The sequence below is a fragment of the Carassius gibelio genome, chromosome A12, assembly GCF_023724105.1.
Source record: "Carassius gibelio isolate Cgi1373 ecotype wild population from Czech Republic chromosome A12, carGib1.2-hapl.c, whole genome shotgun sequence".
NCBI classification, from domain to species: domain Eukaryota; kingdom Metazoa; phylum Chordata; class Actinopteri; order Cypriniformes; family Cyprinidae; genus Carassius; species Carassius gibelio.
In genome coordinates, this window is record NC_068382.1 from 21,540,476 (window position 1) to 21,563,853 (window position 23,378).

At 36.9% G+C, this 23,378-nt stretch overlaps 1 protein-coding gene across 1 annotated transcript; it reads left to right on the top strand.

Moving 5' to 3' along the window:
• The first annotated feature begins 74 nt into the window (after positions 1-74).
• On the top strand, positions 75-23,080 carry abca5 (ATP-binding cassette, sub-family A (ABC1), member 5). Its single transcript, XM_052611872.1, has 39 exons — positions 75-277; positions 1,410-1,558; positions 4,285-4,474; positions 4,731-4,898; positions 5,082-5,179; positions 7,152-7,378; positions 7,466-7,607; positions 8,224-8,412; positions 8,943-9,090; positions 9,572-9,749; positions 10,075-10,133; positions 10,336-10,446; positions 10,575-10,750; positions 11,453-11,572; positions 11,652-11,790; positions 11,874-11,964; positions 12,078-12,217; positions 12,733-12,852; positions 13,023-13,224; positions 13,484-13,650; positions 13,750-13,877; positions 14,074-14,211; positions 14,310-14,423; positions 14,981-15,151; positions 15,282-15,395; positions 15,521-15,658; positions 15,758-15,826; positions 15,909-16,000; positions 16,219-16,342; positions 16,428-16,545; positions 16,623-16,714; positions 16,792-16,967; positions 18,758-18,833; positions 18,915-19,009; positions 19,167-19,286; positions 19,418-19,570; positions 19,949-20,028; positions 20,113-20,168; positions 20,283-23,080. The coding sequence occupies exons 1-39, from the start codon at positions 265-267 to the stop codon at positions 20,421-20,423; spliced, it is 5,022 nt and encodes a 1,673-aa protein (XP_052467832.1). The 5' UTR covers positions 75-264; the 3' UTR covers positions 20,424-23,080.
• Positions 23,081-23,378: the final 298 nt, after the last annotated feature.

Here is a 23,378-nt window from a genome sequence, read left to right on the forward strand (position 1 = left end):
TTGTGTTGATGACGTCGACACAACCAATCAGCGAAGTCCTACAAGTTCTGAGGGTCGTGATTGGTTTGCTTGACTCCGACGAATCACGAGTCTCGTAACTTGCAGCTCTGCGCTGATTGGTTGAAGAACTGGTCGGTCCAGCTGATGGCAGAGGCGCAAGTAGTGTTGATAACGCCGTCCTGGATTTCTTCCCTATTTATTTGTTAAAGGATATTTATTTGGAAAGGATACAGCGAATTTGGAGGAAAGGAAAGACATGTCTTAATGTATTTCATACGTAAGTGCACTTCCTTGTTTAAGCTTGAGGGAAAGCTGTTAGCTAGTTAGCATTAGCTGTCAGTGTTTACTCCCAGACCGCAGCGAACAAAACTCATTATTTTATCGACAGTTTTCACATTTGGTTCTAGTATTACAGGTACATTAGAAAAACACGTATTTTTTTTTTTTAAAGAAGGAGCAAAAGCCCAACCCATTCGTTATTGACCTGAACCGCGCGCGCACGCGAGCACGCGCTACAAGTCGGGTGCACGAGACCTCCTGCACGCGCAGTGACATTTTGTGTACATTATTTCCTGTTTTTTTTTTGTTTTTATGTTTGTTCTTACCTGTTTATAGGTAGTTGTCAGCACATTGTAACGCTTCACAGGCTGCTTTCTCGAATGCATTCTTATCTGCTGTTACCTTTGGACTCACTTTTCCCCTTCTCTTTGCTTCGAAATCAGTATTGACCATTTTATCAGTCTTGAAATGGGGAGCTTTGCGGACAATGTTTTAAAAAGTTTTAGAAAGTTTAATAGTTGCATATGTGGGGGGAAAAATTCAAATATATGTTATACTGTAGTGTCTACTGTTTCAGCCACGGAATGTAATAATAATACAAACTTTGCTAGATGTAAACTCAGATTAATGAGCAAAATCTTAAATAGGAAGGAAAAAAGTTATAAATAAATTATAATATTTGATAATTACCTTTTTGTATTTCTTTATTTGTTTTCATTAATCAGTGGCGAAAGTGGGCTTCTGTAGTCTTCTGTACGTTAAATAAATATTGTATAGTTAATACAGTATTAAATAAAGCAGGAAGTTCAACAAAATTATAGTTATTAATTCTTCTGAATCATAATTATAGAAGTGTGAATATTGATGCAACACATTCCACTGACAAATAAAATTCAGATTTTAATATGGGATCGTTCCAAAAAGATATATATATATATATATATATATATATATATATATATATTAGACATTATCACATACTGTCATATCTTATCTTAGCTCTGCTTGCTGAACAGTATGAACTAAGAGTTGTGAAGAAACACCCTAAAGTTGGCCTGACAAATTCAAAGGAATTATTGTTATTGTCTTTATCTTTTTTATAAATGAGAAGGATATTTGTTGTTTTGCAGCTGTGTCTGATCCATGTGCCAGTCAGCTGAAGCATGCTGGAAGAATGCAGCCCATAACCAAAAGAGATGCCGGAGTCTGGCATCAGACGAGAAGCCTGCTATACAAAAACCTGCTGATCAAATGGAGGACCAAACAACAGAGTCTCCAGGTGCCTTTCTTCTGTCACTCACATCCTTTCTTTGCCCCTTCAAATCTTCTGAGCATTTAATGCCTTTGTATATCTCCTCTGTTTGCTGGTATTGTGCTCCTTCTGAAGTTTATACAGCATATTCTTAAGGAATTCTTGGAAGTGAAGTGACCATTTCAATCCAGAGGTTTTGCAGATTTTAAAAGGTCTTAAAGTCTTAATTCACCCTTTCACAAATCAAGGTCTTAAATCATAGCAGAAAGTCTTAAATTCATAAAATCATTGCATAAAATGTTCCAATGCATTGTAAAAATGTATATCTTCCTCAGTATTTTTGTCTTGTTTTCTTTCTTTGTTAATTAAAAAAAATAATAATAATTAAGAAATGCAGCCTTGTTTCCTTAGAAATTCTAAGAAAAAAATGGTTATGAAAACTTGTTTTCCCAATGATTTGTTGTTTTTTTTAATTCTTAAACTCACTTAATTTTGATCAGGTTCACAGAAATAAAGACTTGTCTTATGCACTTTTGCTTTTCAAATAAATTGATTAAAAATTTTAATCAAGTCTTGGTTTCAGAATATTTTGCACTCGAAAACAAGACAAAAATACTGAGGTAGAATATCACTTTCAACATCAGTTATTTCCATATTCTTGCTATTCAAATAAACCTTTTTTTCTTTTTTTTTCTTTTTGGTAAAATAAATTTAAAAAGTATTGGAATTTGGCTGGACATTGTATTTGCAAACTTTGAAGTGTTGCTAACAATACATTTTGTTCTAGGGCTGGAAAATAATGGTTAAACGGTTTTATTTTGCTCCAAAAATATAAATATCTTTATTATTATTATTATTTTTTTTTTTACATTTCATCAGCGTTATTGCACTTCCACACAAGCACAAATCAAAAGAATGTCAACTTGCATGGTTTGGTCGCAGGTTTATTCGCAGCAAATGTGTGAAAGAAAACAAACTGGCAGATATCACAGAAGGTGTCATGAACTGCATTGTTTATTATAATAAGAAAGTTTAGAATTTTTAAACTTGCATAATGTTTTTAAAGAACATTGACCTATGTCATGTCGAAAGTCCAAGGGACTTTTTATTTCTCAGTTCATGGCCCCTTTAATAGATGGAGAGAAGCAGAAATCGTAATCACAATAAAAAAAAAAAAATCACAAATAAAATTAAAATAAGTTATCATGCTGCCCTGTTGTGTTTCTTAATATCTTTACTTACTCTTAAAGACCTGCAGAAACCCTTGCAGTCTGTTCAAAGATCCCTGACCTTTCTAAATGTGGCCTTGATCACAACCCTTTTTCCTCCAGAAGGATTTGTCCTGTCCTGTTATGTACAACACTTCTGGTCAAAGTTAAATGAGCAGTGCAAAATTACAGTTACCTAGACTGCTTAATAAAATCACAAGACTTAGCTGTCTTAATACCACTGATCTGTTGTAATTCCCATGCATCTGGATGAAGTCTTCTTCCTTCCACTCTGTTGACTCTTTACTGCCCAGCAGGTTATTTATTCTCTGCTTCGACTCAGAAAGAGAAAAGAAAAAATCCTCCAAGTCATTTCCCTTTTTTTCTTCTGTTGATGCAGTCGTGTATTTATTTTTTATGTAAGGTAATTTTTGATGTATTTTATGTATGTAGTTTGTTTCGTGATGAGCCATATAAGAGTCTTTCAGAATTAAAAGGCTGTTAATGGGTGGGTGTTCTACTAGTTCATGTCAGAACCTGCCATCAATACTAAAGTACTTTTAAACCGACATTGTAAAAGGAAAATTGTTATGATACATTATGGTAAGCGGTTGGAAATGGAACAAAATGAATTGCATTATGAAGTAGTCATGCTTGGGATTTTTGCCAACGATTTTCATCTCTGTATTGATTTTCCTGGAGGTGGAGGTGGAGATGGTGAAGCAAGTTGTATTGTTCAGAGTTCTTGGTTCTAGTGGGCTTCACATATGTGTATACTTCACATATTTTAGTTTACATTTCTAATAGTCTTGATTTTAAGGGAGAATCCAGTATTGAAATTCTTTAATCATGAAATCAGTCACTTTCTTCAGTGTGGTCTTGAAATGAATTTGCCAGAACTTTTTGCAACAAACATTGTAGTGCACATCCTCAAGGCACATTAAAAGCTAAACTCGTGTCATGGTCTAGCAAATAAACCCAGAGGGATGATTGGACCCCCTCACTGGCACCCTTCTTGTGTTTATGGCCTCCCTAAGGCAGTAAATCAAGAGCTGTAGCTATGAGAACATGACAGTATGGATATCCTTTTTTTCTGTGGTGTACACAATATATCTTGACCCTATTTTGGAAGGTTTTGTAATTTTTTTAAATGTATAATTAGTAGGGGTGCTCCGATCACGATCGGCCGATCGTTAATGCGCATCTCATCAGTAAAGCCGGTTTTCTTATCAGCGGTTAATTCCCTCAGGTGCGTGATTTCACATAGAGCAGCTGTTACTACACAGAGCCGTTGTTAACTGAGAAGATGCGCCAATAAACGCTGAAAATTAACGTGATTTGCGCATCTTCTCTATTAACAACGGCTCTGTGTAGTAACAGGTGCTCTATGTGAAATCACGCACCGCTGATAAGAAAACCGGCTTTACTGACGAGATGCGCATAACGATCGGCCGATCGTGATCGGAGCACCCCTAATAATTAGTTGTGTGTTTTGTATGTGTATTTCCATGTCAAATTTGAATTGTTCCTCTTCTTTTTTTGCAGGAGCTGATCTTGCCTTTGCTGCTCCTGGGCCTCCTCATCCTAATTAGCACCCTCAACCCTCATGTCTCATACGGCAGTATCAGCACTAAGGAGCTGGAGTACGAACGGGACCTGTCAATCAAAGGTCTTGGCTACACCCCTATCAACAATGTCACCAATCACATCATGGAAGAGGTGGCACGGGAACTGTGTAAGTCAGTTTTATTGGTGTCTTTCTTTAAATTAAACCAAAACAAACCAAAAAATGTGATGTTTAGTTTAACAAAATCACAAAAATATTTCACTGATCTATAACATTTATGCATAATTCAAAGTTATTGCATGGTGTATATATGTTATGTTACTGAATGCTTTGCTAATTAATGGTTTGATTCTGCAGTTGTTTTTTTAAGTAGACCCACTGTGTGCTTTTTCTTTGTATTTATTTGTGGGTATTGAATCCTCAGCTATGAATGAGCGATTAGAGATGTTCTCCACCGAGAAAGATTTGGAGAATGCCAGTCTCTATGAACCTGATGGATTTGTAGGAGTGGTCTTCTTGGACCAATTGTCGTACCGTCTGCGATTCCCATACAACCAGCTCCCTCTGCCTAGTGACTTCACTGAATCCATAAGTGAGTCTAACTCGGTGCTAATATCATGAAGCCACAGCAGCTGTGGCACCTGATTTAGCTTCTTCTTTGTTTAATTAGAGACCTCCTTTTTAATGTAAATGACATTAACTTTGCAACCGTTTGATCTATAATGAAAGGAATGAGTATGACAGGTTTTTGTTTTTTCTTTTCTCTGTTCCACAGCAAGCTGTTACACAAACTATGTCAACTGTCGGGCTGCCAACTACTGGTATTCTGGATTCATACGGCTGCAGTCTCTCATTGATGCTGCCATTATACAGGTTTGAAATGGCATGGATGAAAATTGATCAGCATTTAAGCATTTTAGCCATTAATATGCAGTGTATATATCTGCCTGCTGAAGTATCCGAGTATACTAGCATTTAACAGTTTATGCTCAGTAAAAATATTTTGAAAAGCAATAACTCCAGTCTTTACATGATTATATTATCCTTTAAAAGTTATTCTATGCTGATTTACAGCATAATTTTTTTATATTACTATCCATGTTGAAAACTGTTGTGCTATTGTGAACAGCCGTAATGTATGTTTTTGGTAGAATTCTTTAAAAGAAAGTTAAAAAAACAACAATTATTTAAGTTTTTGCTAGGCCTGGGCAATAAAACGGTATCTATTTATTAGGGCCGGGACTTTAACACGTTAATTGAGATTAATTACAGATAATTTTGAGATAATTTTGCACCGCGGAACGTTTCTCACTTGATGAGTTTCGGCGGACCGATTATACTGTAGCACCAACTAGCGTTCGCATATCACCGCAGCACATCAAGTCTCAAGTATCACCTCAACGCAAAACATATAGCAGCTAGCATGGACTTTACACTTTATGTTGAACTATTTATAATTTTGTTGGTGCAACAGCTTATGTTGAACTCTTTATTGTTTTGGCCAAGGTTATTGAGAGTTGGACTTAGTATGTTATGGCCTCTGAAGCAACAGAGAGATGTTTTCTAATAGTCAGTGTTTCCAATGTTCTGCATGTAATTGACAGTATTGTGTATTACTTAAAAAAAAAAAAAAAAAAAAAAAAAAAAAAAAAAAAACACACTTTACAGAAGGTTCCAGCACCTATAAGCTTCCTGAATTTCTGAAATGTACTATTTCTAAATTGTTTCTAAATATGCTATTGCTACACTTCATGGCAAAAATTGCACTGGTCTGCTAGACTTGGTTGAACAAAAATAAACAATATTTTGTTGCTTAAGCTTATGTATTCACTCATTATTCAATGGTATACTATAAATCCATGTGGAAAAAAATACTTCTCACTGTTCTCAGGTCAAATATTTATCTGCGATTAAAATGCGATTAATTAATTACAAAGCCTCTAATTAATTAGATTAATTTTTTTTAATCAAGTCCCGGCCCTACTATTTATCCATGATACACCTTCTTCAATAACGATAGTAAAAATGTTCGATCTAGTTCACTGAGCACGAACACATGATTAATTGAGGGCTGTGATGAGGAGATTGTGAAAAATAAAAAATAGTACAAACAAAAATGTTTGAAAAAAAACTGTGCAAAAATAGTACAAACAAATGCTGCATGAGATGCGGTGATGTAGTAAGGGATGTTGTTGCATTTTAATGTTTTGTTAGTCTAGCCCAGGAGACGTGCAGTTTCTGCGTTACTCATTCAAAATAGTAGAAAAATATATGATTGATTTTATAATATCAATTTATTTAATCAGAAACACAATCTTATTGTTATTTCTGTATTTTGCATACATTTTATTACAACTAGGCTAACAGCGCCCCCTATGTAAATAAAGCGCCTCACAGGACGGGCATTAGGACCCGGAGGAGGCTGCTACTGCTGCATTCACTAGGAACAGTTGACTCTATTGCACACAGGATGCCTCCTACTGTACTGGCATTCTCAGATTAAATGTTCAAAGCAATTAAATTAATCATCATTCAGGAAAAAATGTCAAGAATGACCACACTGCTGATGTTATCTTATCACTATGACACCCTGAGCACAACTGAGTTACTCATCTTATCGGCAAGGCATATCAGCATCATTTTTCATATCGACCATTGCCGATATTTGCATTTAAAGCCATTATCGGCCAATTTCGATAACATTCCGATATTATCATGCATCCCTATTTAAAATTACAATGTTTTATGATCTACATTTTTTACAGTGCATTAATGGTAATAGGAAGTCACTGCTGAGTTTTGACATGATTTTTGCTTTCATAATATTGTCTTCATTCTTTTGCAGATGAAGACCAAACGTCCGGTGTGGAATGAATTAAAAGTGCGTGCAGTGATGATGGGGCATCCAGGTTCGGTGGAGGTCCAGAAGTTCCCTCACGCACTGATCTCCATATACCTAGTGTTGGCGTTTACACCCTTTGTCTCCTTCCTCATTGTCAATGTGGCAGCTGAAAAAGAGCAGCGCTTGAAAGACACCATGGGCATGATGGGATTGTATGACTCTGCCTTTTGGTGAGTGTGCTCTCAACAGGACCTATTGTAATTCATAGCCAATTTAAATGTAAAAATGGTCCATTTGTAAACTTTTGCTTTCTTTAGGCTTTCATGGGGCCTTCTCTATGCTGCACTAGTGACGACCATGTCCATTCTCATGGCTGTTATAGCAACCTGCACACCCCTGTTCTCCAACAGCAACTTCTTTGTCATCTTCCTTCTCATTTTCCTCTATGGAATATCCTCTGTAAGTCCTAGCAACCCTCCAGTCACATCCTGAACAATAGCGATTCTAAGGTTTAGAGAGTGCAAAGCAATTTAAATGGCTGTGCACTCATTTGGCATCAAGTCTCGATTTCTGCCTACAGTGAGATTAGTCCTGTGAGTGATAGACTAATCTGAGTTTATAATGAATATGTTATCAGTTTTCGTTTTCTAAGGCTAAATTGCTTTTTGCTGTGTTGGTTTTCTTTTGCTTCAGCAGGGTGTGACTGTACTGGTAAAATATCTGACAGAATGCAAGTTTTTTTTTTTTCTCTCTTGCTTTTCCTAAGAAAGCATTTGCTACAAAGTTGTCAGCAGTAAAGTGTATTTTTCTTCAAGAAATGAAACCTCATTTGCAAGTTATTTCCATAATGTAATATATCTGAATGCAGCAGGATATTAGATGAGAACCAAATGCAGGACAGGTCTTGGTTTTATCCATTGGGAGTTAATAGTATTGTGAAAAGTGGTGCCTATGTGAAAGATTAAAATATAAAAAAATAAGTTTTTTTTCTCTCTCATTGAGGAATCAATCACAATTAAACCAGGAAAGTTATATTTTAATTGGGTTTTAATTTTCCCATTTCTTAATCCCACAGATTTTCTTCTCCTTCATGTTGACCCCTTTGTTTAAGAAGCCCAAGTTTGCAAGTACAGTTGGCTCTATGTTGACAGTGGTGTTCGGATGCCTGTCTCTTTTCACTGTGCTGATGAGAGATTTCCCACAGTCAGCTGTGTGGCTCCTCTGCCTTCTGTCTCCCAGCGCTTTCTCTATTGGCATCGCCCAGGTAACACACTTTTCCGCAAACACACTCCATGGTGTCTATGGTTTAAATGGAGTCACCTAGGTTATAGGACTGTTTGCCAAGAAACACATATGAGAACAGTGAGGTTTTTTTTTTTTGTTCTTTTTTTTTTTTATTAATACTTTTAATCAGCAAGGATGTGCTATAATTAACAAAAGTGACCGTAACAATGTTTATAATGCTACAGAATATTTCTATTTAAAATATATTCTGTTGTTTAAAACTTTTTATTTTTATTATTATTATTATTTTTTTTATTTTTTTATCAAAGATATATGGAGAAAAAAATCAGCATATAAGCATAGATAATCAGAAATGTTTTTCAGCCACAAAATCAACATATTAGAAGTATTTCTGAAGCATCATGTGACACTGAAATGTAATAAATAGAAAACAGTTACAGTATGTAAAAAAACATACCATTCAGAAGTTTGTGGTCTGTATGTAGTAAGTCAAAAATCCCATTTATCAAATGGAGTGTACATTCTGGAAGGTTTTGTGTGTCTGTGTAGGTGGTGTATCTGGAAGCTCAAGGGGACGGTGCAGTGTTTTCCTCTCTGGGCAATGGTCCTCACGCCCTCTATGTTCCTATGGTCATGCTGTTCTTGGACTGCATTCTCTATCTGCTTTTAGCCATGTACCTGGACCAAGTCTTACCAGGTGACTAGAGTCAAAAAGCATTTTTCATGAACCGTTTAGCACAACAAAAATCATCTTTGTGATTTTAGTAGAATTCCACTTCTTAACCGAGTTTATATTTAGGCATCGTATGCAAATTTATTCCAATGCAAAGTCATTTGCTCAGCCAGCAAAACAAGACTGTTTGGTCAAAGTCAATGTAATGTGGCTCCAAAAACGATTTTGACACTTGATACACAAGATTTTTTTTTTTTTTATTGACCATAAAATATTAATAATTTTCTTAAAAGGAAGATTGCACTAGCACACCTTTCTAGCTGAACACTTAAAAAATGTGTTAGTTTATACTGTAAATGGGATAGTCTGTTCTCTTAAAAGGTTAAAAAAAAACATGCAGATTCCATGTGGCTGCAGTAAAGAATACACACAAATCTGTGTTATAACTTAACTGGGATGGAGGCGTTTGTGACATTCCTACATATATGACCATTTCTTCCTTCAGGCGAGTTTGGCACAAGGCGCTCAGTGCTGTACTTCCTACAGCCATCCTATTGGTCAAAGCGGAGGAAGCGTTATGTGGAGGTGAGCTCTGTGTACGAGGGCGAGGTGAACGGAACCCCTGTGAATGATGAATCTGTGGAGGCGATTTCTTCTGAGTTTAGAGGAAAAGAGGTTATCAGGTGCGGACTTGACTCAAAAAAAAATTATCAGTTGTGCATAACTATTTTTACAGCATTTTAGTGTATTTTACCATATTGTACAGTTTTACAAAAAATCTTTTCAAAATTCATTCATTCATTCATTCTATTCTCAAAGTATCTTTATCTACAAACTACAAAAGCTAGTCAGTATTTGCAGACCAGTGAAGTAATGCAGTTTGGGGAAAGGGAGCTTCAAAGCCTGGATAGATTTGGCCTTGAAGAGAGTTGGCATGCAGCCAGAACAACCATTTAATATTCATTTCCGTGTTTATTTATTTATATATATATTTTTTTTTTTTGTTAGGATCTGCAATATCCGTAAGATCTACAGCGAGAAAGACACCAAAGTGGAAGCTTTGAGAGGTGAGACTTCCCACCGGTGTCCAAATCGTGACATTTCATTGTTTGTTACAACTAGTATATTCATCCTCTTGCTCAGCACTTATGGATTTTAAAACATACTGCACTTGATGTTGACTTGGTTTTAAAAATTTAGTTCATGAGGAGACTTCTGGCTCTAATATGTTGGTGAATGTATTGTCTTCTGTCTGTTTGTGATCTGAAGGTTTGACTTTTGACATCTATGAGGGTCAGATCACTGCCCTGCTGGGTCACAGTGGAGCAGGAAAATCCACACTCATGAACATCCTGTGTGGCATCTGCCCCCCTACAGAAGGTCAGTCATGTGATGCCTAGCTGCTAATTTTGATTTTTTTTGTCATCACATTTTACTGGGTCTCTATACCTTGACAAGTTGTACTGCTTCTACACTCACAATTCTGTTATTTTGTATTTTGTGCATAGGCACTGCAACCATCTATGGCACTCCTGTGGCAGAGATAGCGGAGGGGGCCGAGATGAAACAGCTGGTTGGTATATGTCCCCAGTTCAACATCATCTTTGATGTGCTCACTGTAGAGGAACACCTGAGGATCTTCGCTGCCATCAAAGGGATCCTGCCCTCTGATATTGACAGTGAGGTAGGAACTCCCAGTGGATCTAGAGACCACATCAGCTGACTGCATGTTGACTCTTTGTATGGGAAATTCAAAAGCAAACCTCATACTATAATGCATCAAAAGAGCTGATTTGACATCAACTCCACCCTGCATGTTTAATTACATTCATTATACAAACCAACAGTGACCTCAAATTTTTTGACTTTCTTTTTACATTTATTTGGAAATTGAATGTATTTATTGATTTATTAATGTTTTTGAAGGTAGTCTCTTATGCTCACGAGGGATGCATTTATTTGATTAAAAAAATAACTGTTTTCTATTTCAATTTATTTGTAAAATGTTTATTCCTGTGATAGCAAAGCAGACATTACTTCAGTCTTCTGTGTCACATGATACTTCAAAAATCATTCTAATATGCTGATTTGTTTTGAGAATCGTGATACATTTCTTTTAGGATTATTTGAATAGAATCTTACAAAAGTACAGCATTTACTTGAAATTGAAATCTTGTAATCTGCAAGTCCTTACAGAGTCCTTACTGTCACTTTTGACCAATTTAATGGGTCCACTCGGAATAAAAAAAATAATAATTTCTTCTAAAACAGTTTTACTGACTTTCTGAAAAACCTTTAGTTGGTTAAGTATTTAGAAATATCTTAAATAAAGGCAGAAACATCCATTTACCTTCATCATTTTGTTTTGTTGTCATTTCTTTTTAAGGTGAGAAAAGTTCTAAGGGATCTGGATTTAGAAAAGATTATGGACGCTCAGGCAAAGAACCTGAGTGGAGGTCAAAAGAGGAAGCTCTCTGTGGGCATAGCAATTCTCGGAGACCCAAAGGTAAATGACGGCTTATCCCTTTGACTTTTTGTTTGCTTATTTATCCCTCTCCCTCAGTGTCTTTTTGCTTCTGAATCAGATCCTCCTTCTGGATGAGCCAACAGCTGGTATGGACCCAGTGTCTCGGCACCAGGTCTGGTCCTTACTGAAGAGCCGTAAAGCAGGCAGAGTCACTGTACTCAGTACTCATTACATGGACGAGGCAGATATACTTGCGGGTACTTTTATCATTTTTAATTTTTCTTCCATCAGTCATCTATGTCTCAATCTTACACACCTCTGTTCATTTTCTGTCAAGCAGATCGTAAAGCTGTCATCTCTCAAGGACAACTGAAATGTGTTGGTTCCTCTTTGTACCTGAAGACCAAGTGTGGGGTTGGCTACCATCTTAGGTGAGTTCTTATGTACTATAAATAGTACATAATACATGTACTTTTTTTTTTTTTTTCTTCCTGTCACCCATTGCTGCTGCCACATTAACATTGTGATTCTAAACCTCCTCTAGAATGTCTGTAACTGAAGGCTGTGAAGTGGAGAACATCACATCACTGGTCAAGCAGCATGTTCCCAAGGCTCAGTTGTCAAGGCAGCAAGAGGCTGAGCTTACATTCACATTGCCTTTCGAGAGCATGGACACTTTCCCAGGTCTCGCTTCTATTTGCCCTCATGTCACCATCTGTTATGTGCCACACTGCCATATGCCCTGCGGAGCAACAGATTGTTTCATGCTTTCACCAGGACTGCGGTGGTGTTTTATTGGGGCTGTTTTAATATCTGTCTTGTCATATGAAGTATCGGTGGAGTGTTTACTTCATGCTTACAGTTTGATTTATTCACTTTCATATCATTCCAAAACTGTATGACTCGGGGTTTTTCACTCATTGAATGGAAAAGTAAAAAAACCTGAATATTCTATAAAAATCCCTTTTGTTCCATTGATGGAACACAATCATACGGGTTTGGAACGACATGGAGGTTAGTAAATGATGACAGATGTATAGTATTTATTTATTTTACTTACTTTATTTGTGTGTGTGAGCTTCAGTTATTTTAAGAATTATTTTGGTGTGCGTGGTTAGTTTTTCTTGTTTCTTGCAATCCAAAAAGATGAATATCTATGGTTCCTAAACTCTTCTCGTCTCCCTCACATTGCACTCCAGGGCTGTTTGCGGAGTTAGACTGTCGACCTGACCTGGGTATCATTAACTACGGTGTCTCCATGACAACGTTAGAGGATGTATTCTTGCGTCTGGAGGCAGAGGCAGAGGTGGATCAGACTGGTAAGATATCCACCTACCTAAACTGATTCAAAGCATCTCTGTTCGAAATATCAGTTTTAAGATCTGCTATTTATTATCTTCCTGTTTGACATAACTACATAAAACTAATCAGTATTATAGTGAATTGCTCTAGAGGTATATCACCCTCTCGTGTTTTCCTTCATTGATAGACTACAGTGTGTTTAACCAAGAAAAGCTGGAAGAGGAGGGAGACGTGTCCTCTATGGATGAGACAGACCAGCGGCTGCTGACGTTTTCAGACAGCAGGCAGGATGCAGTAACTGGACGTGCCCTCTGGAGGCAGCAGTTTAGCACGGTGGCTTGGCTGCACATGCTCAACCTGCAGAGAGAGAGAAAACCTTTTATTTACAAGTGAGCAAATGCTTCCAAGTACTAGTTGATCATGTTTGCCTTTCAGTAGTACACAGTACACGCAATACTATTCAGAACACATTAAAAATTCTTGCAGACCCAAAATTATATTTATATTTATATTGAATCAGACCCAGGCCATACTCAACGTCATAGAGGAAAAGGATGCAATCTTATTGAACAGTATCTTAATAATCAATATTATGCATGTGTTATACAAAGCTTTAAGTCATAATTCTTTCTCCTCTCTTTTACCCAGTTTGACACTGTTCCTGGTTTTCTTGTCTGCAATGCTGATTCTGTCCGTGGCCACGGGAAACATTCAGATTCATTCTCCTGAAAGACTGTTTTCACCTATATACCTGCTGCACCGCAACGAGGCTCCTCGCAAATACACCACCAGCCTGCTTGTGCAAAACTCCACCGGTCAGTGATAATACTTGTATATATTATATTGACAACTGTTGACTATTCACATTAACCAATTCAAGTCTTGGTTCATGTAAAATCTGTGTGTTGTGGTAGATTCTGACCTGTCAGGGTTCATCCAAAATCTGGCGTCTCAGGACATTAAAGTGGAAATGATGAAAAAACCGGACTACATGTCTGCTGCACCTGTCAGCGCCGCCATCAACGTGACCGGATCCAGTAAAGTGAGCCTTCCAGTACAATTGGCTAGCCTTTCTTCACTTTTATACTCCACAGTTTGAGTTTTAGAAATACATTTCTCAACAATGCATTGTTCTGAAATTATTGTATTTTTCATTTCAAAAATAATTGAAACTCTTGCTGTTCTTCGATAACTTTATTTAACCCCTCTTGTCCTCCCTCGTTGTTTCTCAATTCCAGGATTTTAGCTACATTTTAGCTTTTAACAGTACCACGGTGCACTCCTTGCCCATGGTTGTCAATGTGCTCAGTAACGCTCTCCTGAGGGGTTTTAACGGCACCGGAAACATTAAAACATGGACTAAACCCTTCGACTATGTGAGTGTAGTGCATCAATACACTCAAGTCCCTGTACATAAATACCGCTATTATTGTTTCTTGTAAGTGTCAACTGCTCTATTCTTTCTGCATTTTAGCAAATCCCTGATAAGACGTCCTATGCACTGGTTTACATTGAGGCTGTGATTCTTGGGATGCTGGCTGCAGGGATGCCAGCCTATTTTGCAATGGACCACACAAGAGACAAAGAGGTATATATTTGTGCTGTAACTTCATGTAATGATGGTTAGAATTTTTCTTTTTATTTTAACAAAAAAAAAAAAGTATTAATATTTTCTGCAAGAATGTTTTAATTTGATAAAAAATGACAAACACATTTTACAGTGTTACAAAAAAAAAAAAAAAATATATATATATATATATATATAAGGCAGTTCTTTTGAAATTTCCTGATAAAAGCAAATCAGCATTTCAGAATGATTTCTGAAGGATCATGTGAAACTGAAGACTGGAGTAATGATGCTAAAAATTCAGCTTTGCATCACAGGAAATAATGTTCTGTTTTAATAAATTTTTTAAATGTTGTTATTTTAAAGTGTTGTTATATTTCATAATATTACTGATTTTAATGTATTGCTGATGCAGCCTTGGTGAGCATAAGAAACCTTTTTCAAAACCGCTGGGGTGACCTTAAATAACCAGCTGTAAAGGCTTGATTTTATCACAATGTCTCTTCAATAATATTTCAGTGTTTTTACAGTGAATGCAACCTATCTATCTTCACTTTTTTGTTTTTTTTAATCATCAGTTGAAGTGTCGCTCGACCCTGAGGATCTCTGGTCTTGTTCCTTCGGCGTACTGGTGCGGTCAGGCAGCTATTGATGTCCCTTTCTATTATCTTATCTTAATCTGTATGACCAGCACCCTGTTTGCCTTCCATTCTACAAACCTGCTAACCTTTTACAATACCTTGTCTGTGGTAAGAAAATGCTACATCCAGCTTCCTTTGCATTTTTCTAAAATAGAATTTATTTAAGCTTCAAGAGCAGAGCAGATATTAGCATTATCATATAACAACCGCTCAACTACTATCTTTATTCTATTTTCAGGCTCTGTGTCTGATTGGCTTCGCTCCAGCCATGGTTCTCTTCACATACTGCGTATCCTTCATGTTTGTCAAAGTCCAGAGCAATAGGGACTTCTTCTCAGTGGTCTCCATGATGGTGAGACTTCAAGAACCTTTCCAACTTTTCAGTGGTGTGAAAACACGGAAAATTATCTTTCTTATTCAAATATATCTGTAGGAAGGTATTAAAGCGATTTCTTTTTTTTTTCTTTTTGTCCATAGTTGTGTGTGGTTTCTGCATCAATAGTCCAGATGGCCCTTGTGAATGAGAGTCCTGTTGTGGCTCGTATCCTACACAATGCATTGTGTTTCTTCAGTCCACTCTACCCTCTTATGGGCTGCCTTAACTGCATTACCATGGTAACGCTTTACTACTTACAGGACTCCTTCTATTCAGTGTCTGATAACATGGATGAAATATCCCTAATGTAATTGAACCTAATGTCTTTTTCATTCTAGGTCACCTTCCTTCAGTCTCCTCATGAAGATGATTTCCCATGGAAGAACCTCTTCATCTCTGTTGTGTCTGTAAGTTACTGTAAATATCGTTTTTTTGTCTCAAACTGTTTTATAATGTCTTCTTTGCACTGAATCTTTTTGTCTTCTGTAGCCGTATATCCAGTGTATTCTGATGCTCTTCATCCTGAGATGGCTTGAGATAAGATATGGAGGGAAGACGATGAAGAATGACCAGATCTGCAGGTCTGTCTTAAACTAAAAGAAATAAAATGGCAGACAAGTTGTACTACATCTGAGCTCATATTTTGCCATGTTTTGCATTTTACTGTCTGGGAATTGTGTCATGTCGTGCCACATCCAGTGTAGACACAGTGTTAATGTGAGCTTTCTGTTCTAAGGTCCGTTAGTTGAACCCAGATCACTAAGAAATAGAGCTTGATCTCTGATCTGTTGTTTTCCAGGATTTCCTCCCAAGCAAAGAGCAATGCTCAGAGAAACCCAGAGGAGAGCATGAGTGAGGATGAGGATGTTCAGGTGGAGAGAGCTCAAGTGAAGGAGGCGCTAACTTGTCAGTGCTGTGAGGAGGTATAGCCCCACTTTTCTGTAGATCTTAAGAATCTCAAATCACGTTATTGTTCAATAACCTTTTTAATATGGAAAACTTTTCCAGAAACCAGTGGTAGTGGTGAGTAATCTCAGGAAACAGTACAAAGGCAAGAGGGAGGGCTTTTCACTCAGCAAGAGAAGGAATGTGGCCACTAAGAACATCTCCTTTTGTGTTCGCAAAGGTGGAGTCTGCCTCTGATTTGATGTAATGATTTTAAATGGAGCAAGCAAATGTTAATGAAAAATGGCCTGTTCTCAGGTGAGGTTTTGGGTCTGCTGGGACCAAATGGAGCAGGAAAGAGCACTATCATGCACATGCTGTCTGGAGACACTGAACCCACTGCTGGACAGGTTTGGGCTCAATCTCTCAGTTTCTTGCTGGTTATGAGTTCATTGTGTGCTGACTAAAGCTTGACATTTATTTTTAGATTCTGATGGGAGATTATGGCACAGACTTCCAACCAGTGGAAAACCCCTTGGAGCATGTAGGGTACTGTCCTCAGGTGAACCCTCTGTGGCCTAGAATCACTCTACAGGAGCACCTGGAGATCTATGCTGCTATCAAGGGGTTACATCAGCGTGATATCCCAAACATCATCAAGCGGTACCAAATCTCTTAAAAAATATATTTTACATTTACACTACCATTCAAAGGACTGTTGTCAGTAAGATAGATTTTTTTTTATTTTATTTTTTTTAAGTCTTAAATGTTGAGCTCTTAGTATTTTGTAGATTTCATTTAATTGAATATTGAATTATCAGCAACTAGGGCTGAAACGATTCCTTGAGTAACTCGAGTAACTCGATTACAAAAAAATGATCGAGGCAAATTCCTCTGCCTCTAAGCCTCTTTTCATTTATTTTAAAACTCACATCAGGTTCTTTGGTAATGATTTTTTTTAATGTGACAACGCGTTTACGTCACCCACAAAAAGGAAGGAGACACAAGCTCTGGTTCCGAAGTCGCATACTGCAAGGAGTCAGCATGTTTTGATTTGAGTGCGCGGGCAAACGTAAAGAGAACGTTGTGGCGTGTGTCCATTGCAAGATAGGGCTGGCACACCACAACTAGGGCCCTATGATTTCCGCGATGCAGAAAACGCGGAGGCAATCGCGGAATCCAGTCATAAAAACGGAATTTACAGTTTAACGCGGAATGGCAAGGAATTAGCCAAATTTTGAATGAATTCATCAAAAATAGCTCATTGCACTTACATCAAATCACGATATGGACTAATATCTGTAAATATTAAGCCAGAATAGTCTGTTTAAATATGAATCCTGCATGTTCTGCGTGTCTTTGTTAATGAATGGAGCAGAAGCGCGCCTTCATTCATTAAACACACTGAAGCGCGCATGAAGCTCGCGGTGAATTCATCGTCTGCTGTCTCTCTAAATAAGACGTGAACACATGTACAACATCTCCAGAACTGCTCTGACTGTCACTTCATGAGCATTTGACCGTTTGAGTTGAGTAAAACTAGCGTCACGTCACACTGTAAAGGCACGCCAACCCGTCAAAATAAAAGTCCGGTTAAAGACTGTTGTTCAGCAGAATGTACATAGCCTACTACTAAAAAAAAAAAAAAAGTTTTAATCACACAACGTTTCTTTCATGTTTTATTTTTTATAGTAAATCCCCTTTGTTTACCGAAAAGTTAAGTAAATTTTAAATAATATAATGTTTTATGTGTTTAATGTGGATCTCAGAAAATGCTTTATTTAAAGCCCCAACTGAATGGCACTTAAATGCACTTAATTTATCTGTCAACTTTATTGTCATTGTTCACAGTACAAGTAAAGACAGAGAAACAATGGGTAATAATTAAATGCTTGTTTTTGATGTATGCATTGCATTCTATGCATTTAAAAAATAAAAAATCTAAAAAAGGAAACTTAGTTGTTCATTTTAAGAGACCCAGGAGTCTTATTTTCTCTTGCATAATTAATATTGCACTTTAATTAAGCAAAAACTAATTTTATCCGATTACTCGATTAATCGATGGAATTTTTGGTAGAATACTCGATTTCTAAAATATTCGATAGCTACAGCCCTATCAGCAACCATTACTATTTGATAAATAATAGAGAATTAAAAAATGTTTACTGTTACGTTTAATCAATTTACTAGTATTTAAAAAAAAAAAATAGAACAACACTGGTTTTAAACACTGCATAATGTTTTTATTAAACCACCACAGCTGCTTTTTGGATTTGTATTAGTACTTAAGTTTATATTTTATTTATTTATTAAGTTAATCAAAATAAATGCATTTTATTGACTAGTGTACTTTTTCATGTGAACAGAGTTTCTAGATTACAGTATGACCACCAAAGCAATGTTCAAGATTTAACTATGGTGTGTGTGTGTGTGTGTGTGTGTGTCTTTAACAGTGTTGTGAGTGCTCTAGAGCTGAAGGATCATCTTTACAAACAAGCAAAAAACTTGTCTGCAGGTCTAAAGAGGAAGGCAAGTCATTCAGTTCAGTGCCATTATCAAAATACAATTTTGTTGTGGATTTTAGGTTAATTTTTATCTTTTTCATACTAGCTGTGCTTTGCACTAAGCATGCTGGGAAATCCTCAGATAGTTCTGTTGGATGAACCATCTTCAGGAATGGATCCCAAATCAAAACAGCGCATGTGGTAAAATATTCTACTTTGTGTTCAGTTATTTTAGCTTATGTATTCTAAATGCTATGATATATAATATAGATAGATATGTGTGTGTGTGTGTCTGTCACATGCACATATAAAAACAGATGTCTGCAAAAATTAACATTTCTGTGTTTCCTTTCAATAGGAGGGCGATCCGTGCTGCCTTTAAGAACAAACAGCGAGGAGCCCTTTTGACAACCCACTACATGGAAGAGGCAGAGGCTGTGTGTGACCGTGTGGCCATCATGGTTTCTGGTCAACTAAGGTGGGACTACAAGACAGATAAAAGCCTCCGCTAAATATGACATGGATTAACATGCACTTAAAGAGAATCTTGGGCAAACAAGTAAAGCAGAATAGAAAGCTTGTAACATTTTGTTATGTTGCCCCCTGCAGATGTATTGGCTCAATACAGCACCTGAAGGGGAAGTTTGGGAGAGGCTACAGCTTAGAGATTAATCTCAGGGAGGAGCTCACAGGTCTCCAGCAGGTAGCACTGTTGCACAAAGAGATACTGAAGATATTTCCTCACGCTGTTCGTCAAGACAGGTAAGATGTGTCTGAAAAAGATAAGAAATTAAATGGGTGAAAAAAAATGATGTCAAATTGACAAAATTAGAATTTAAAACCTCTGGGATTGAGAAGTGTGCGTGTGTGTGTGTTTGTACTGATATATATGGTTTGAGGACACAAATGTGTTTAATGATATGGGCACTGACATGGTTTACGAGGACACCACCTGTGTCCCAGTAATACAAAAGGCTTAATAAAACCCATACAAAACAGTGTTTTATGAAATTCAAATATATCCAGTAAGGTTGGTGTAGGGTGATAGAAATTACAGTTTGTACAGTATAAAAACCATTACCCCTATGGAGAGTCCCCGTAAACCACAAATGTGAATGTATATGTGTTGGATCTTTGCAGTTTTGCCACTCTGATGGTGTATAAAATCCCAATGGAAGATGTGAAGTCACTAGCAAAGTCTTTTGCCCAGTTAGAAAATGGTAAGAAGTGGATATCATAACAACCACGCAGTTTTTATGAAGAATTAAAAATACAGTTTTCACCATTCTCCTTTTTCTTCACAGCAAAACAAAACTTTAACTTTGAAGAGTACAACTTCTCCCAGTCAACTCTTGAACAAGTATGTCACAATATTCGGAAGAAAAAAAATAAAAAGATCTGTGTAGAAGTAAATTTAGTTTGTGAAAAACTGACTTTTGCAGTACTCGTCTGTAATCGTATACCCGTTTTGCAGGTTTTCATGGAGTTCGCTAAAGAGCAAGAGAATGAAGAGGAGGAGGTCGGATCACTTAGCACGACTTTTCAATGGCAGAGACTGAGACAAGACGGCCCTGTATCCATTCATCACGCTGACAGCATAGTACACCAGCTATGAGCCAATCCTGTCCAGCTTTCCCTGAAGCGTTGTTCCCTTATTTTTCCCTCCGTCTCTCTCTATCACTCTGCATGTGCCGTCCTTTGCCTTAAGAGCCTTAAACTGATGGGACTCGCAGGACAATAGACTGTGGATACTCCAGTGACCACTAGCACACATACAGGACACATGTGTGCATGTGTGGGCTGTGAAACTCGCTTTGGCTCTGGTACTGGCACTTGCTTAGATGGAATCTGACATGTGACTTGAGTGTCAGCAGTTAAAGCCGAGCAAGATTTGGCAGTTCTCTTTGTTGTTGTCATTTTTGTTTTTAATGAAGACATTTTATTTTTAAATTCCACTCTCTGTAATTTCTTATATCTTCCATTCACCTGATGTATATCAAACACAACGTTCTGTTGTTTCCATATACACGATGTCGGTCACTAGGAAATGAATTGCATGGAGCAGGTTCCACATTATTACCAAAGTCTCACTCACATCGACACCGAAACAGTGCTCTTTGGTGTCTGTAGCATGGGATATAAACTTGCGTCTCTGTGTGTATGGCTATCTGACGTTATTATCTGTGTGTGTTGTGGTAGGGTACGTTTCCAGACAGGAGAATCTCATTATTAACACTGGCAGCATTAACACTGAGATTTACCAGCATGTATGGGGCTGCTCTCGTTTCTTGTAACCCTTTTTTAGGGCAGAGTGGCCCTGCCGGTGCATGAAGCCTCTTCTGTCTCTGCTGCACCCGGGAGATCCACAAGTCTCCTTTCTTAAACACCAGCACGTGTTTCAGGCTTTCACACAGAGCTCTCCAAAGAAAAACAGGGCTAAGCACTCACAGTGAGTCAGCAAGTGGGTTATCAAGATGATGAAGAACTTCCCTCTGTCATCCCTTCCTTTAGGAGCAGTTTTAAATGTTTAGAATCGGTAGCTTAAGAATGTAGTTCTCTCAATCCACACCGAATCATATTGCACTCCAGATTAGTCGCATACTGCTGAGTAAGGTCTTTTATTTGATCGTTTTTTGTTAACAGAAGTAATGATACTGTAGGAACCGTGAGTCTTGAATGTACAGTGGGTGAAGTTTTATAGTAAATCATTGATGTGGGTTTAATGTATCTAGTGTAAGTCTTCGGTTTTGGGAGCCAGAATGACTTAATGTTGGTTGGTTCTCATTCAAGAGGGTCCATCTTTTTGTACCTTTTTAGAATATTTTTGTTTAAATGGAAAAATTATTAAATGATCGCTTTTCTTTTTGTTTGCTAATAATATGTAATACTAAAATTTATTCTCTGTGTGGCACATTGGAGAATGCCTTTCAAGAGTAAAAAAAACAATTCTAACCTACAGGAACAGTATTGTTTTATTAATTTTTAAGCTTTAATGGGTAATACTTTAAAACAAGGTTCTGTACATTTAGTTAATGCAACAGCTAATGACAATTGATAACAGCATTTCATTAATCCCACTTTATTATTCCCCGTGTTTATTTTTCTTAAAATTGTTCATATTTTTAAAAGCATTTTGGTTTTGTTGATTTATGTTATGAACAAAACTTGTATTAATTAATGCTAACTAATTAAACATCATTGTAAAGTTAGTATTACCAATTAATGTTATTCTTAATTTGCGTCAGTGAGCTGCCCTTCTCATTTCTCTTCAAATAGGTTGAAATATTGAAGCTAATACACATGTATTCTACTCTCAACAGGAAGTGTTTTCATTTCACAACTCTACAAACATGCTTTTCCACTTGGTGCGTTTTTGTCCAGTAGATGTTTCTTTATTCTTCTCTGAGCGATGACTATGCTGAACCATGCATTGGTATTAGGAACTCTGCCCCAAGTGCTGGTTCTCTTGTTGGTAGAACCTCTAAAAGATGTTTGCTAGGTGTTTCATGGGTACTCTTGTAGATGGGTTTTATTTTTCCGTTTATACTCCGTTGAAAATTGTGTACATTTGGACCTTTAACCCTAGCTGAATGTGAAAGGTTGTGTATATAGTGTTGTTTGGAGCAGTCCTCAAAAATTGTAATCCGTGCCAGGTTGGCATGTTATTGTGGACTACATTTTTTTATTTTTTGGCTTCATCTTACAAAGTTTGATTTCCAGTTGGTCAAACACTTGGATGGTCTTATTTTTAGAGGCACACAAATCAACCTCTGTAGCATCTAAAGTACTGAAAAGATTTAAAGGAATAAAAAGATGTCATTGTAATCGAGAAATTATGGTTGACATGCACAGCAGACACAGTGAATTTGTTAAGGGATTTAATTGTAATTTTTGCACATATTTAACCTGTAATGTATTACATTTTCTGTAACATTTACACTGACCAGTTTAGTCTTTGCTGGACTGGGATGGAATGGGATGATTATATTGAACACTATCTAACATCTATTTAACCAAGACCTTTATTTCCTCCAAAGTGCAATATATGAATACTTGTGCGTGTGAGTATTTATTGCATTATGTAGACCGTGTCATTGCAAACTGCAATATTACTGTTGTCTCGTGTGAACTCAAATGTGTCTTGCAGTACAATGTAGCCACAAATATGTAATCTTTTAGAACGCTTTGCACTCTCTTCCCCTAGTGCACATTTACTGGCCTTTGTATGCAAAAATTCTGTTGGAAAATAAATTGTGTTCAGGATGTTGTTAATTTTTGGACTAATCGGTGTGAATAAGTTGATTGGGTGAAAAATGGGTTCTGGTCAGGTAAAGGAATTCTTTTGTTTCCAGTTATCCTGCTCTACAAATCAATACTAAGTTCTTGAGATAAGACAACGATAAGATTATTCTTGTCGCAACACTTGTTTTAGACATAAAACAAACTATTTGTTTTTGAAAGAAGTCTCCACCAAAGTTGCATTTATTTAATCAAAAATACTGTAAAAACTGAAATATTTTTACAATTTAAATAACTTTTCTATTTGAAATCCTTTTTAATGTAATTTATT

What these genes read in the sequence shown, in the direction of transcription:
- abca5 (XM_052611872.1), top strand. An exon ending in CCAAACAACAGAGTCTCCAG is followed by an intron (nt 1,559 to 4,284) that starts GTGCCTTTCTTC and finishes CTTTTTTTGCAG; the next exon opens with GAGCTGATCTTGCCTTTGCT. An exon ending in TTTTGCCCAGTTAGAAAATG is followed by an intron (nt 20,029 to 20,112) that starts GTAAGAAGTGGA and finishes TTTTCTTCACAG; the next exon opens with CAAAACAAAACTTTAACTTT.